At 41.5% G+C, this 17373-nt stretch overlaps 1 protein-coding gene and 2 long non-coding RNA genes across 4 annotated transcripts in view; 2 read left to right on the forward strand and 1 right to left on the reverse strand.

Annotated features, from left to right (window-relative positions):
* Positions 1–62: 62 nt before the first annotated feature.
* On the forward strand, positions 63–8663 carry LOC130681366 (uncharacterized). Its single transcript, XR_008994471.1, has 3 exons — positions 63–544; positions 5008–5139; positions 8533–8663. It is a non-coding gene; the product is annotated as an uncharacterized LOC130681366 (long non-coding RNA).
* Positions 2775–13576, reverse strand: PAK1IP1 (PAK1 interacting protein 1). 2 transcript variants are annotated; one of them, XM_036888678.2, is made up of 10 exons: positions 13366–13576; positions 11768–11933; positions 8658–8778; positions 8508–8582; positions 7946–7998; positions 7397–7542; positions 7202–7299; positions 5289–5388; positions 4445–4568; positions 2775–4294 (listed from the first exon to the last, which is right to left on the reverse strand). In XM_036888678.2, exons 1-10 carry the CDS (start codon positions 13447–13449, stop codon positions 4071–4073), a joined length of 1191 nt encoding a protein of 396 aa, XP_036744573.1. In that variant the 5' UTR covers positions 13450–13576; the 3' UTR covers positions 2775–4070. The 2 variants fall into 2 exon arrangements, with proteins under 2 accessions (XP_036744573.1, XP_036744574.1); XM_036888679.2 differs by having other exon boundaries at positions 11768–11930; positions 13366–13566.
* A 238-nt stretch (positions 13577–13814) lies between these two features.
* The window catches only part of LOC118914136 (uncharacterized), a 59170-nt gene continuing 55611 nt past the window's right edge, over positions 13815–17373 (forward strand). The window contains exon 1 of the long non-coding RNA XR_008994472.1: positions 13815–13908. This is a non-coding gene — a long non-coding RNA (uncharacterized LOC118914136). The remainder of the gene's footprint in view (positions 13909–17373) is intronic.

The following is a 17373-nucleotide window of genomic DNA, read 5'->3' on the forward strand; positions in this document are numbered from 1 at the left end:
GCGGGGCGAAGCGTGGGGCGGGGCTGGAGGCGATGGTCGCGGCTCGCGCTCTCCGTCCCGGGAGCCGGACAGAGCGTAGGGCGGGGCTTGAGGGGAGGAGTCGGCGGCGCTCTCTGTGCGTGCTGGGGCCGTGGCGTGGGGCGGGGCTTGCTGCTGAGAGACCCTGCGTTCTCAGCGCTCCAGGGGCGGCGGGCGGAGCTTGAGGAGGGGAGTCACAGCCCGCGCACCGAAACCGGGGGCGGGGCCCGGACAGGGCTGTTACGTCTCAGTTCCAAGCCCCTGGACTGAAAACCGGAAACCCAGAGTTTTGGTTTCGCAAGAGGCCTTCCGACGTGCGCTATTGCCCGGGAGCTACGTCTGGCGAGGTCTCTCCCTGCTCAGTAGGTGAAGAAGCGCTGGAGAAACCTCAACCTGGACAGGGGAGAGTTCTTGACTCTGGGCGAGAAAGAATTCTGGACAGGTCAGAGGAGTGTAAGTAAGGGAGGAATTCATTAAAGCAAGAGCAGCAGGGAATGGCAGCTGCCTTGCAGGCTGCAGAGAACAGGTAAGTGCAGAGGGAAACTTATCCGCCTAGGGCAGATGTCCTTGCCAATTCCTGAAGCCAGGGTCACCTGGCATCCTGCGTCTGCTGGAGTCGGACAGCATGGGAACTAGCATCTACCAGACCACTAAAGGATTTGGGGGAGCCATGGAGCACAGGGGGTAGTGAGATTATGTTCTGAGAACTTCCCAAAGGAGATTTTCAAGCAGGCTACTAAGAGCAGATCGCACAGGTGCAGTTTTGCCTAGGTCACCCAAGCGATGGAAACATGCAGGCCCAAATCTGAGCTCTTAGCAGCCCCTTAGGAGTAAAGCGGAGACAGAGTAAATACTTGGAAATAAAGTGAAATAGCAAAGAGGCAAACCACAATAATTTGAGCAGGGAGAAAGCTTTATTTGAAAGTATGAACCTAAATAAGTGCAAATCATCCTCAGAGATGTGGTGTGCTGAAAGTCTGGGGATTCTGTCTTTTAAGGCTTTCAAGAATGGGGCAAAGGGCAGAAGGGAGGTTGTTGGGCATAAACTTGATTTGTGGTCTCAAGGTGCTTATCTCTGGTGAGACACCATGTCTCCTTTCCTTTATTATCAGTCCTTCAGCTGATTCTGCTAAATAAACCCAACACAAGGGATTTATTTATTCTGTTCTCCAAGATAGTGGTTACCCTCAAGTATTGGGGACATACCAGTTAAGACTACCTGCCCTGCTTTAAGATAGGCTGTTGAGTTATTGTCTGACTACCAGAGAATATGTTATGAATCTTCTCAGCTGTTTTTTAAAGTGGGATCTTAGCTTTAAGATGGGGTCCCTCCTGTTCTTACTATACTGTTTGTATCTCAACATTTCTCCTCATAGGCAGGAAAAGTTCATTATGCTTATCCCATGTCCCTGCCCTACACCTCAGTGCCAGGCCTAGGTTGGTGGGAGCCACTTAGGCAAAGGGAGGGAGTGAGGCTGGATTCTGAAGAGCACGTTAATGGAGGAAATCAGATACTGGCCCTCTGGGAGGGCTGTCCCTCTAGCCTGAGGATTGCCTACAACGGGAAGGGACTACGTTCTACCTACAGAGAAAATGGTGGCCACAGGCTAAACAATGCTGCTGAGATGTTTTAGGGAGTGAGGCTACTTGACAAGCTTCTTAAAGGAGAGAGGGTAAATTAAATGATATCCTACTCCCTTCTGAATGCCAGTCGCCACAGAAGACATTACCTCCACTAACTCTCTAGATCGGCTGGTCTTCCCAGTGTTGATCCTGTATCACCGCTCACTTGCCATGGACCCAAACCTGGGTGACACCGTTTACAAAGTTTGAAGCACTTTAACATGGATGGACTCATTTAATCTTAACCCTATGCAGTAAAAGACTATTATTATCTCCTGCTTTCATACAGGGAGGAAATTGAGGGAGAAAGGTTATCTAGTTGGAATAAGGTCATACAGTTAGTAAATGGCAGAGCCTCCCTAATGCCAACATGTATAAACAACTCTTAAAACTCAACAGTAAGAAAAAAATCAGATTGAAAACTCAGCCAAACACCTTAACAGACACCTCACTAAAGATACACAGATAATATGCAAATAAGCATATGAAAAGATGCTCCAGATCATGTCATCAGGGAAATGCAAACTAATAAAACAATGAGATGCCACTATTCACCAAATTAGAATGACCACATTCCAAGTCACTGAAAATACCTAACACTGGCAAGGATGTGGAACAGGCACTCATTCACTGCTGGCAGAAATGAAAAATGGTACAGCCTCTCTGGAAGAGTTTGGCAGTTTCTTACAAACCTAAACTTACGCTCTCACCATACAATCCAGCAATCATGATCCATAGTATTTATATTTACCCAGAGAAATTTCTTATCCAGTTGAAAGTTCTTGTCTAGCCAAAAATGTACACTTGGATGCTTATAACAACCTTATTCAAATTGCCAGAACCTGGAGGCAACCAAAATGTTTTCCAATAGATGAATGATAAACCATGGCACATATGACGGGAAATTATTCAGCACTAGAAACCAATGAGCTATCAAGCCATGAAAAGACATGGAGGAAATTTAAATACAGATTACGTGAAAGCAGCCTATTTGAGAAGGCCACCATACAATATGATTGTAACTCTAGGCCATCTTGGAAAAGGCAGAACCCTGGAGACAATAAAAAGACCAGCGATTGCCAGCAGCGGATGTGGAGAAGAGGTGACTAGACAGACAATGAAAACAGCCTGTATAATAATGGATACATAACATTATACATTTATCCAAACCCACAGAATGTATGCCAGGAGAGATCCCTAAGCAAACTACAGATTTTGGGTGATTATGATACATCAATATATAGTTCATCCTTGGTAAGAAAAAAAAAAAACAAACCATTCCCATCCATGATCCTAGGGGAGATTACGCATGCAGAGGGTATGTGGGGAATCATTTGTACCATTTTCTCTATTTTGTTACAAACTAAAACTGCTTTAAAAAAAAAGGTCTTAAAGACCCAAACCTCTATTCATCTTTGTTTAAAGCCTGAAGTTATCAGAGAGGTAGACTGAAATGTCAGACACACGACTTGGCTCATTTCCTAGATGATTTCCTTCTACAAAATGAATCAATGGCAATTCATGTCAAGCGTTAGATGTCTTATTCTGTCTAAACAGGAGGGACTCCCATGGGAGCCTCAGATTGGATATCTGCCCAGCTATTTCAAACCTATGAATCCCCTACTGATGTCTCTTTTCAAATACCCAGTAATCTACTGAGAAAAGAAGAAATGAGAAGATAATCAACAGGTTGAATTTAAGACTACCTTTGTTAGATTAAATGATTTATTTTTGATGGTCTGAAACAGAGGGAAAAAAAACATGAACATCATTTTCTTGCTCTTGGAGTACCTTGTCACTCACAGTTTGGAAGAAGCACAATTTAATGAAGTATGGCAATCTTTCTAATAACCTTTTTATACATAGCCGTAAACTTAAGCATATGCTCTATACATGCGTATTTTATATGTCTATACTTTTTACATTTGTCTTTATTTCCTGGTGTGAAAATCTTTTTGTAGACTTTAGCTATCAAAATGAAGAAAGTCTGCATTAAAATACTAGAACGATCTGAAAAAGCCAAAATAAAGCAGTTTTTATAATTCTTCCCCCATTTAGGAGAAAAATATAAAAAACAAAAAAAAAACAAAAAAAACCCCACCTCTTTTATCCACCTCTGGTAAGGAATATATTTAAGATTCTGTACTATTTTTAACCATCACATATTGAGAAAGATCTTTTTCACAACAGTAAAAATTATATATTATACATTTAACACTACACATCACTGTGACATATAATTAGTAAGCTGTTGCCTACTGAAAAGTTTTACCACTGTTAAAATAAAAACCACCTAAAAGTGGCTCTTTTAAAGCTGTACATATTCTCCAAAAGAAGAAATTCTTAGCTTTACTCAGGACAAGAAATTAGGTACATTTGGGAAGAATGATTCCATCTAAAAAGTTTTCCTCTTATGAGAAATTTGGGATTCACTGCACCACTGACATTTTCTTCTTTTTTCTCTTTTTCTTTTCCAACATTTTTACCATCTTCCTCTTCTTGGTTGACATCAGGCTATTTCCTTTCATTGGCTTATTCCTACCGTCACCAGCTAAACCACCTTTCTTCACGCTGGGTCCGGACTGCCTTTCTTCTTCCTGCACTACACTGCCAGATTCCTTTTTGTTGGTTTTGAACTGTTCTTCTTCAGTTACTAAAACATAAGAAACAGTACAATTAAAGACTTTTCCCCCTTTGAAATAAACACAGGCTGACAATAAAGTGAAGTTATCTGGATCTCCTCCACTTCAACACTTAAGGATAAGAGACTATTCAATTTTTTTAAATGGTCACTTTCATTTACCAAGGGAAGGCTCTGTAGTCAGAGGAGGGCTTTCTTTTGCGTCTGTCACTCTGTCTAGCCACACTCCAAGACAGGTAAGCCTGGCGTTAGTGTTCACTTCACAGAGCAAAGATGGGGGAACTTTCTAAACCAGAAGAGAGAAAAATACATAATAATATAGGGGGTTTTACACCATTATTTTTCTTTTTGCATAATTAAATCACCTTCATTTAAAACTTACCGTATCTTGAGAATAAAAAATAAGCTATTAGAAGAAATCTATTATGTTGATTCATGATTGGTCTGCGTACGTCCTTCACAGAGCCAATTCCTGAATACTCAGAAATTGTAAATTTACTAAGGTGTCATGTCTTATTCACTTCTAGGTCCTGAACAAAGAACCTTGCGCAAAGTAGACATTCAACAAACCACATTCACAGAACTAAACCAAGAGACGGAGACTCCTAAGGGAAATTTAATTTTCTAATTATCTGGTTCACAACTACTGTTAGTTCCACAATCAATCAGAAATTTGCAATTTTTTTTCTAGTAACAACATATTTTTATCCAACAAAATCTTACAGATAACATCAACATACAAAAGAGAAGAAAGTAACACTTCTTGGATCAAAAAAGCAGAAGCTGTGGGATCATGCCGGCTCAGATTCACCAGTACTGGCCCTAAGTCAGCTCTGTGGAACCCTAACTTTAAAACTGTGAGTATCTATCATGCCTGGAAGAGATTTTTAAAGTTTATTTAAAGATCTCTGCCTCATGACCTTTAAAAATGATTCCACTTAATTTAAAGCAATACTGATATTAAGACTTGTTTTAAAGCGTATTTATATTGTGCTAAAACACTGACCTTATCCTGCTGAAGCTTCCACATTTTGATGAAACCATCACTCGATGCTGTAACAATAACTTGATGCTCTGGAATTTCAAAACTAGACATGTCTTTTATCCTAGGACAGAGATAGTAACACCATAAAACACCGTTTCTTCCAAATGGAATGATGCTGTTAATAAAGCTCCTATGCACAATCTCTTGATTTTTCAGTGTTCCCAGTGCTTCCACACTACTCCATGAGCAACTAAGCTTCACATTCCTATGAGGCAGAGGATCTAAATTCCAGGGTAAAATTGACTGTTAACTATATCTTAAGAAAAATGGAAAAGATGATGATATAATTATAAATAATCAGGTTATTACAAATTAACAAAAATTCTTAAACAAAGCCCCTCACTTAAGAAACTACAAGTATGCAAAGACAACAGAGATGAATCAAGGCTTCCTTGCCCCATAACAATTTTTAAAAGTAAAAATCAAATTGTTACTTCCAGTCTTAGAATCCCACAAAACTAGGATCTGCTTTAAAATAACATGGGAGGACAGAAGTGGTTGGGGATACATATGAAGCAAGACTGGCCATAAACTGACAACTGCTAATGCTGGGTGGTGGGTCTATGGGGTCTGCGTCCTTAAACTCGTCTGTCTGACTTTATAAATTTTCCTGTAGTAAGAAATAAACAAAACAAAATCCACAGAGGGACTGTATAAAATCTACATCCCACTCCAGTCTCCAGAGCCATGCGCCGTGTGGCTTGCTCTTACCTACCCACAAATGTCTTCTATCTGTTGCTATCCTATTATCCAGCTCTTTCCTCCCTCAGACCACTGTGCCTACAGTTTTCTCCTCCTCTTAGAAGTAGCTCCTTTTAATTCCTAAGACCCAGTCCCCTAATTCCCTGATCATATTATCTAAGTTAACTACTAGTATCCTTAAATTATAATATTCTATCCCCCTCCCATTATGATTACCCACCTGTTTGTCATATCTGTTGCTGCCCTACAATATGAGCCACAAATGGAAGCTCATCTTTTTTGTTCATCATTAAATACCTAGCACCGTACTTAATAATGAATGCTCAATGAATACTTCTTAGATGAATAAATGAAAGCTCAAATATCATAGGTGTTATTAGTACATTTGAATTGGCCTTGAATGAATTCACTTCACAACTCAGGGAAAAGGTAGGGCCTATATACTGTTTGCAGTTTTCTAAGTATTTACAAAGAGAGATTTCTTAAAACCTGTTATGGAGAAAATAAGAAGAAGTATGTATTTAAGATGTAGAACATGCAAATGAGGCAAAATGAAGTGTAACTTTACATTACCAGCCTTTTCAAAATTATAGTAGAAAAAGCAGGGGCAGAGTCAGATAGAACTCAGTTTTGATCCCAGCTCCATCCCTAGCAGGAGGGTAATCTTGGCCAAGTCACTTGGCCATTTACTCTGACACTCAAGAGTCTATCCCTAGAAATATAGTGAACAGTTAAAGGTAACAGACTGGCACAAAACAGAAATAAACTGTCATTTATTTCTCCAGCTGGAGAAACATATAGTGCAGAAAGGGTGGAGAAGTGGCAAAGAGGAATAAAGTAAAAGGACCAGAGCGGTCAGGGCAAAACTGAAGACTGTTTAATTTTTTCCCCATTAAAATATGCTTGATTTCTGGCCCAAAGTCTAACAAATTATTAGAAACTATGTCAGGCAAACCAATAGTCCTGATGACAACTTCACCACCTTTGCATTACCAAGAGCAAGAAGACAACATTTCCACCACCCTTACCTGACTCCAGAAATCACCTATATATAGGAATGTCTCTCTCTGCAGTTCACAAAAATTTATACCCGACTTTCTGAGACTACTGTATATATAACACCCATGGAGATTCTCTGCATACATACACATAGAGATTGGCAAAAAAAATACCTGTTTTCATGAGCTTTAAATTCACAGAGGCACACTAGTGACTCACAGTCAAAAAACCTTACAACTTCTTCATCTCCAGTCACTGCAAGGACAGACTCCTATTAAGGAGAAAAAGAATATACCCAGAATGTCATCAACGGTGGTCGGCCACCATGATATGCACAAAACTTCCATCACTGCTTTCTGATCACTTACAGAAAGAAAGGTAACAGAAGACACCCTCTTTTCATTTGTGATGGTACCACTGACAGATGCAGTGTCCAGCTGATATATATCTATTTTATTCAGTATGACAACTACGTATTTCTCTCCTTTTGGGGACCATTCCACTATGTGAGCATCTGTAAGTTAAAAAAAAAAAGCTTTTTTACTTCCTAAATGGAAAATAAAATGATCAGAGTAATGATAAAAACAGCAAATAGTATAATGTATACTATACTGCAGATTCTCACATCTATTACCCTATTTAATCTTCACAACAAACTTACAATACATATTTTGCCAGTTAAATTTTTAGACAATAAACCAGGTTCAAAGAATCATTAAAGGTCATACAGCTGGTAGGTGGCAGAGCCACAGAATCCCCATCTAAAGTGGGAAAAGAAAGTAATCTAAGGCATTTGCTCTCAGAGGTGGTCACCATCATGCAGAGAAGTAAATATGTACATGCATGTACACAAGAATGTGTGTGTGTATTCAGAGTCCATCACGTTATTAAAAAATACATTCCAAAAAAATACTTACTTTGTTTTATATTTTTTATAAATGCTGATCTTCCTTCCACAAGATTCCATGTTCTGCAAAACAGGAAGCTCACTTATACATGATCACTAACTTACTAAGTATAAAGGTAAACATAATGAAGACTTACTCAAATGACAACTTACTAAATACTTGGCTATTTAAAAGAACTGCCATCTTTCTTATAGCAAGATCTGAAATATTTGTTATCAAGCAAGATTAAGTTATCCACTCCCACACTCTTTTAAGGTAATTTAGTATTTTTTTAAAAGGCTTCACATCCTAAAACATTTCTTTCTCGTACACGCCCCTCATCACTTTACAGTTTACACTGACCGGAATGCTATGTGCGTGTATGAATTTACAGCTTGTCATTTCTTCCTACCGTTATGAAAAGGTTCACTAGCTTCCAACCTTTCCTTGTACTGCAGTATCTTTAAATGGCTGAGACGATTACAGAAACAGTCTCTATTAGAATAAAAGATACCCTGGCTGTGGGTTCTTGTTGTACTTGGAGAACAAAGACCACAACTTAGTAAAGATGCTTGTGGCATTAATGACTTACCTTAATGTCTTATCTGTACCCACAGACAGGGCCAACTTGCCAGATGGGTGAATGGAAAGGAAGGTCACATGTCCTCTAAAAGGAAATCAACAGTTAGCCCCCAACTCGACTGGCACCTGGAAACCACCAACAGGAAAGGGCTGGACTCACTTGTGAGCTCTGATCGACTTCAGGCAGTCCCATTTCTTTGCATCCCAGACACAAATAAGTCCGTCTTCTGCCCCACTGATTAAGTGCCTGTTGCCAAAGAATTTCAGACAAGTTATTGTGCCTGTGGAGAAACCAAGATAGGGGAGATTAATATTCACTTGATGTAAATTGCTTTTCTGGTTTGAAGGCTGTGCTAAGGTAAATGTGTAATGTGTACTATTACTGAAATACAGCTTAAAGTCTTAGATGAAGAAATTATTTTTTTCACATTAGAACACTTTCAAGCCTATGCAATTATATTCAGCAGTTTCTCAAGTTGTAGATATAGACTTGAACTAATCAATTCATTTCTTGCTCTACATCTCTGTAACAATAATTTAGGAAGTGGCTGGCTAGGACTGTTTGAACAGAAAGCAAATAAAACTGATTAATAGGCTAATCTGGGAACAAACTGAAATGAATAGACATATGACTTCTACTTTATAAGCAGTGGGTTAGCTACCCAATCATCCACAATTCAAATACTGTAACTCCAGCGCTGTTTTTTATTTAACTTCTATACAGTTCTCACTCACTGTCATGAGAATTTATTTGAACAATTTAATAAAATGTTACACTATTCAACTTTTCCATGTGTAATTTACCTTCCCATGGTTAGCATGTTTTCCTACACCATCCCAACTTCTTCACAAAACACTCCACTCCCTCTGCCCAAAATGAAGCCTGGATCCCCCATGAATTTCCCCCACAGCTTCTGAGACGGGAGACATAGTCATTATCCTCAAATATTAAAATGCTGGAAGCAGGCAAGGTAACTGAAGAAAGCATTCCTCTAAGTCCCCAAAGCAGGCACATCATTACACATTGACCCTCAAGTAAAATACCCTATCCTTTGGAGCTCGTGTCACCTAGCTTAACTGCCCTACAGCTCAGAGGTCAGTGAACTACTGTCTGCAGGCCAATCGGGCTGATGGCCTGTTTTCATAAATGCAGTTTTACTGCAACTCACTCATTCAGTTACAAAATGTCCATGGCTGGGTTCGTGCTACTGAGGCAGAGCTGAGTAATCTTATCAGAGATCATATGGCCACAAATCCTGAATATTTACTATTTTGTCCTTTACAGAATAAAAGTGTGAACCCCTGGGTCATTAACGTTCACCTGCCACCTCTTGGTCAATTCTTTACACTGAAAAGCCAAAGATCTCTGATGAATAATGTTGCGCGTGCACACATGCGTGCACACAAAAACCCTCTAACAGTACATGTTGGCTTACGTACCATCTTCTCAAAGTGGGAGACTTTAGCCATTTTGGCCCAAGTTTTCCTCTTTCCCTTTTCTTCTATTTCCTACTTTGGAAATTTTGCACACCCACATCTTCTACTTCTTATGTTCATGACTCCATCTGTTCTCTGGAAAAGGCCTGTTACCAATGGGATTTATATGAGAGATGAAGGAAATCGGAAGCCCTCCTTCACTCATCCTCCATCCAAACTCCTTCTAATTAAGTCCTTTCCTTATTGTTGAACACATGTGCCAATGCGTTTAGACAAACCAGATTTATCTAACTTATTTCTTCCAAGCTTAAGAGAGAAGCCTTCCTTGGGCCAACTGGGTGGGGTTGGAGACAGGAAAAGGAATGTATGTTGAAATCACTCAAAGCCTAGCTTCTGCTGAAAAGCAAGACACTTGTCAAAGTAGCTAGCTAAAGACCATCTAACATAAGAAAGACATCACTCCAGATTTACTGCTAGGAATTAATGCCTGGTGTGGAATTTCTACAATATATGAAGATATGGTTCAAAAAGGGTTCTTCTTTGGCTGAGTTTCCCCAAATTAAGTACTTATCTAAATGACTTGACTATTTTGAGCTATTCCTGTTTTTCTTCTTCTTGAACACGTTAAACCCCTCATTCTTTGTTCCCTGGGAAATGCAATGAAAACAGCATATAATATTCAATAACAAGAAAAAAGAATTACCTATTCAGTATTTCTATTCCTCGATCCTATCCCATCCCAGGCAACTTCACATCAGTGTGGAAAACCCCACCATGACTTGGGAATCACTACTCCTTGACCTCCCCAACTCCAGTAACCTTTACCTCCTCTGTATTTTAGTCCCTCACACCTGCAGCCTGAACACTATTACCACCTAATGTTCGACATTACAACTCTTGAACTCTTAAGAATCTCTTCTCTGACCACAACCTTACATCTTCCCAGCCCTTTCATGCTTCCATCACTCCACCTGCTTTATGTTGAGATCTGCAGACCCTTAACAACCCATTTTCTCTAGACTGAAAACCTACTGTCACCAAAATCAGTTCCTTTGTAATCCACCTTTCTGTTGCACACACCAACTAACTTTCCACTCCCTACAGAAATATCTGTAGCTTACTACAAACTGATGTCACTCAATCCACAGCCTTCAACTTCTATCAGGCAGGCTCTCATCAGCCCTTCTTGTTCTCTTTCCTCACCCTCCCTCCCACTCAATGCCTAACCTCCTCCTCTTAAGGACTACCAGGATCTGGCCCCATCTCCACTTTAACCTTCTCATAATACTGACCTGCTTAGTTCCCCATGCACATCAGTGGTCAAAAACAAAGGTTCTAGACCTATCTTTGGGTTCTAAGTCACGTAACATCTTTGAACCTAGGTTTTCTTGCCCATGAACTGAAGACACAACCGTACCTTCCTGGCACTCTCCTGAGAGGCATGTACTCAGCCACTCCTCAATTAAGTCGGCTACCAATATGATGCTGCTCCTCGTGCTGCCTGCTCCTCTGGAACACCCTTTCTCCTTCCTTGCAAACTTTACCTGGCTAACAACCGATACTTCTCTTCTAAGATAATACAGATGTCATTTTAAAGAAGTTTTCAGTGAAAATTTGCTTTCTCCCATTCGCCCCACACTGAATTAAGTGCTTCCTTCTATCTCCCCGTAAAGACAGTGAGCAACTTAAGGACAAAGACATTTTTTTCTTTTCTGGACTTCCTGGCACAGATTCTGCTGCATAGCAGACACTTATATAAGTTGTTCAACTGAAGTCAAATGGGAAAGTAATAACATCTCGACGTCATTATCGTAAATGATAAAATTTTCTTACCATTGTGATGTACTAGAGCCCCATGATCTATCTTCTTTTTCATGTCATAAATGTGAATGGTTTCATCTTTGCTCCCAGTGACTACAAAACGACTGTTTACAGCCACTGCTGACAAGGACGCAGTGTGGGCATGGTGAGTGAAGTCGGCCACAGGATTCCATTTCTGCTGAACAGTAAAACATACCATCAGTGCCACAGTCATATCATAGTTCTCTACAAAGCAGGTGATTCCATGATCCATGAAAACTACCGATGGATCCTACAAACGGAAAAAAAAACTATGCCATGATATATAAGTTAAGACAGGCAAACAAAAAAGCTGAGAACTGAATGAGGTGGGGAAAAGGAGGATGGGAAGGCAATGCTGATTACCATGACTCCAAAACAATTATGGAGACTGGACTACAAGAACGTTAAGGTCCCACTCAAACCCTCAACTCCTCTTTTGAATAAAGGCACAGCATTCCCGAGGGGCTGTTAGGGCCTTAAGTCAAAGAAGAACCTTTGCTCGTGCATAAAAACAAGGGGTGTTGGTTATATGGGCTACTGTCTGTCTAGGTTTAGAAGCAGGATAATAGTTAAGGGCTTCAAGCATCAAGAGACACTTGAAGATTTGAATCCTGGGTCTGCCAATTAGCTGTGTGCCTTTGAGCAGGTCACTTAACCGACCTCAACTTCAGGTTCCTCAGCTGTAAAATGGGGACAACCATATCTGCCTCACAGGGGTGCTGTGAGGACTACCGTGTGTCAGGAACATGGTAGCAACTTTATTACAAAGAGAACACAATCAATATTACCTTTAAATATTCAAAACATGTCACCTTTCAGCCAAAGGCCAAAACCATATTAATAACCAGAGCAAAAAACAAAGTATTCAAAAGTAACCAGTCAACTTATATCCAATTTTCTGGTTAATGCAAGACTGACACCTTGACTTCCTCATAAAGTATCCCTTAATGAAACTGGTTTGTAGGAAATACCTAGGATTGCGTAGGGGGAAAATAGCACTGGGCTAAAAGTTAGGAGATCTTACTTCTAGTCCTGGGTATGTCCTAACTACCTGTTTGACTAATGGCAATTTACTTAACCTTTCACATCACCTTACACATCTAGTAAAATACCTATATTTGGTTGGAATCTCTCTCCATTTGTCTCCTCCTTCCTTCTCCTATGTCGGGAAGATCTCTAGCACAGGATCCATTCCTTTGGCTCCTCCGCACCATTTCAAGTAACAGCCTCACTGAGGGTCCAAAAATACCGAATGAACTGGGGTCACTTTCTTTATCCTAAACCAGCTCTAAAGTAAAGTCCTAGGGCAGGAACTCAGTGAAAAAGAGAACTGTTCTTTCGTTTGCCCAACTTGCAGAAATGCCAGGTTCCTTCGTGCACCATGGTTCAGAATGTCTGCTAATACAGACAGTACTTTGTTTTAACAAATGCCTACTCCATGTTTTAAAAGCTGGCTTATCCTTAAGTCTCAATTTGAATCATTAATTAATCAAACACCTCTGACGATGTGTTTACAGCGGCCGCGTAGGAACCAGACCTGACCTTCCACCTCCCCGGCTTCAGCAGTCACTCCGCCCGCGGACTCTTACCTTGCGGTCGCCGCTTGCATTGGCCTCCGGACGCACAGCGAACCCGAAAAGGACCTGCTCGTAGCAACCAGCTACCAGCTCCATTCAACCACGCACGTGCCTCTTCGGCAAGTCCGACTCGGCGTACAGAAGATGACGACATCGGACGCAAGGGAAAGTGGGGGGCCTTCCTGCGTCGGCGCTCAAGTGTACGTCAGGACGTAGGGCTGCCCTCAGGCGCCTGCATCCGTGGAAACGGTTTCAGCGCTCCAAAACCGGGCGGAATTTCCAAGAGAGAATAAGGAAGCCACGTGAGGAGGTTCTTATTGGTAGGAGAAAAAAATGGGGGCAAGCAGGCATATTCGAGGAAGCTGTGAGGTTGGCATATGCCTAAGGGGAGTGGGGAGGGGCACCCTCCGTGAAAACCCCGTGAGGGGAGGAGGACCAGCTTCCGGCTTGGGCGGGGCCTCCGGCCGCGTGGCTCCGTTCGTTGGGGTGGAGGAGCTTGCGCGATGAGCTGTGGCACCACGGCAGGAATTAGGGTCCTTTTTTGTGCAGGAAGCGGTAGGACTGGCCTTTCTCCCTCACATTCTCTCTTGACAGCAAAGAGCAGGTGGCATTTAGGGCTCGCAGTTTTCAGCAGGCGGCGAAGTCCCGGCCCCGGAAGGCCGCTTCCGGCTGCAGATAAGCCCACCTGCATGCCTTTCCCTGCAGCTCCTTCCGCCTGTCCCACCCTCGGGTCATACTGCCCTGAGTTGCGTCATTAGCTAGGGAGGGAGGAGGATGCTTTCCTGAAAGATGTAAAGACTTCACTTGAGAATGAAGTGTGCAGTCATTCTTGGGGAGCGTCCGGAAGGGAATCTCATTTCAATTTCACCGCTTCCCCAGCTTGGGTGCAAAGTCAAACGTTAATAAAAGCAAAGATAGCCTTAATTTGCAGTTGAGGCTTTCGTAAGGTATGGAGATTCAGAGGTGTGTTTGAAATGACAGCTTTGCATTAACTTCTAATAGCGCAAATCAACCTCGGTTTCGTGCTAAACTCGTGTATTACTAAGACCCTTTTGTTTCCAAGAATATGTTCTCTGGTGTTCAGAATATTCAGTGCGTATTTAACTGAGGTACGTTTGAATGACACAGGTTTGGGTCTTGTAGAAGTGATTCCACCTGGATGCTTTGTCATCGCGGCGCCAGGCAGGCTTTGTCTTAAGCACACTTTGGCGACTCTTCAGGTCCTGAAGTGCTGTAGTCAAATTTGTCCTCAGTCTCTTGGAGACCCGCGTAAGCATTCCTTTTTAAAAATAATAACTCCTTCCATTTGTGCTAGTACATTCTTTGTGGTACAAAAAAGTCATTTTACTATTTAAATTGCTGTTTACCACTTATTAACTTTGCACCAGAGAACCTCTAAAATGAGAGGCATGTGAATTGGCGAAGTGGGAGTCCCCTAGGCATGGAACAAAGAATGAGTAAGTGGGACATTTCTTTGAAGTCTCCCTTTTTATCTTAAAAAAATATATGACTTTTTGCATTTGACTCCATGCATATCTGTTTAATTTAATGCGAAAGTAATAATGTACCTCCGGGAGGAGGGTGTTCTTGGCCTGGGGCAAGTTTTCTGTTAATTTGGTGAGACGGAAGGAAGACAAAGGCGAGAGGTTGGGAATGAAAGGGTTTATTCCTACACTTAGTCTCTCCTTGCTCTGAACCCTGGCTGCTGGCCCCCTCGCTGTTCCTCAGCCTCCCCACTGCACCAGGCAGAACCCTGTGGGTAGGTCCCCCGTGACTGAGGGGAGGAGAGAATGTGTACTTCCTCTCCACCCCTACCCTGGACTGCAATCCTGTGACTGACCAGCGGCCCTGCTGCCAGTAAACAGCCCATAAATGTGCAAAGAGGCTCTTTTTATATACACAGTGGGCACTATTAAGGCCCGGCGGGAATCTTGGTTAGAAAGTTCTGTTTTCCCCACAAATATTTTCTCACTCCCCCCAAAAAAGCTTTGAATAAAACTGTATTTCAAAATCATGTATTTTATATATCTTAATGCTTCCAGAATGCCCCTGTGCCCTGCTTCATCACCCCAGGGAAATCTCAACTGCTGTCTGAGAAGAATTAGTACTTAATACGTTCTTTGGAATTAATTTTAACATTGTAACACAATGATTACTATGTTCATCTGTTAACAGATTGTTGCATTTTTACCTGCTTAAGTATTTGTCACACTTTAGAAAAGAATAGAATCTTGTGGCTTGAAAAAGTCCTTTATTCCAACCCAGGAATCTTTTAGAATGTAGTTGATTCTGTAATGGAAATCCTAGTGTAAGCAGCATATGCATAAGTCAAAGGGGTTTACTTTGTTTTTTACTGTTAGAAATTAGTTGAACCAATCATAGAATTCAGAAGGCCTTAGCATCTAGTCCAGGTGCTCGTAATCTGGAGGCGTTCTTGAATAGGTTTTGGGGGCTTTGAATCTCCTGAAATTAGATGCAAAATTGTGTATGTACATTTTTGGAAGTCAGCATGGATAGAATTTTATCACATGCCCCTAAGGTTAAAATGCGCTAATCCTGTCTGAGGTTGTAAATATGAACTAGGTCCAGAAAAGTAACTCTGAAAATAACACAGCCAAGTAACAGTAGACCCCAGTGCCCCTGCTGGTTCTTAACATTTCCTGGGGCTTGAACATTCTCTTGAACAGAGAAGAAGAAAGCAGCAGTTTTTCACCATCTAAAACAGAGAATATAAAATTCTATACCTGTTCGACTGGGTTCAAACTGAGCATACTTCCTACAAAACCTCCTGTTCTCATTCCAAACACAGGATGTAAAAAAACATTTACTCTCATTCTTGCGCAAATTGCAGTTGCCAGGAAACAACCAGCTGGTAAAGAGTTCATTAACATTAAAGCACGGTAGGTTATTTTTCTTCTAGCTTTACTTTTAAATTATTGATTAAAAAGCTTTTACACTTGCACCATGCATTGATTTATTCATTCAACAAATATTTATTGATTGCCTAGCTTTGGTTTGCTAAAGGAAAGACAGCCAATTTTTCTTTTGCGGGCGGGGGTGGAAGTGATGGTGAATGTTGCTGCGTAGCTGCGTCTGGGGAGGTCTCCTACACACTAGGCAAAACCTCAACCTGGACGGGGGAAAGTTCTTGACCCTGATCAGGAAAGGATTCGTGATCAGGTAGAACAAGTGCTAGCAAGAAAGGGGCTCATTAAAGCAAGAGTAGAAGCGGATGTCAACAGCCTGCAGGCAGTAGAGAGCAAGGAAGAACGGAGGACAGGGAAGGTCAGACTCTTCTGGGTCGGGCAGTTCCCTTGCCAAATCCTGAAGCCAGGGTCGCCTAGTGTCCAGTATCTGCTTGATCTGCCCAGTGTGGGAATTGTATCCCTACCACCCCAGGACTTGGCGGAGCCACAGAGCGCTAGAGGGAATGCGATTATGTTCTGGAAACTTCCACTTCCCTACTGGTCCGATATAAAACAGAAAAGGATTTTGTTAAGACTAGAAAGCTGAATGAAATAGAGAAGTGAGAAAGACAGTTAACCACCAGAAGTGGAGCCTGGAGAGTTCTTGTCTTTATCATGAAAAAGTTCAGAGATAAGTGCAATAGGCCTATGCAATAAGAAAGTTTATTTGGTAAGATGGTACACATTCCAACTGGAGTGTGGGTGCCCTCAGGAGGCACACTTAAGGGTTTGGGGTCTTACAGGGCCTTTTGGGTAGGGGTCAGCATAAGGCATGATGTATACAGGTGAGTAATAATTCCTTTGAAGTTTTCTTAAAGAATAAGGTTATTTAGGTGACTGTGTTGAACCAGATCTCTGCATTCTTTACCCATGTAGGTTCATTTACACTCTGGAGGTCTGTCTCTTGTCCTGGTTTCAAAGTTGCTTAATTGATTAAGTGGCTGGAAAAAGAGGAAAAACAGCATATAGATTAGGTTAAAGAGTAAGCTGGGCCATTTTCTCAAGTTGAGTAGATACTACGATGGCATGAACCTTGTTCCATATCCCTGCTCTG

Source organism: Manis pentadactyla, chromosome 16 (genome assembly GCF_030020395.1).
Source record: "Manis pentadactyla isolate mManPen7 chromosome 16, mManPen7.hap1, whole genome shotgun sequence".
NCBI classification, from domain to species: Eukaryota; Metazoa; Chordata; class Mammalia; order Pholidota; family Manidae; genus Manis; species Manis pentadactyla.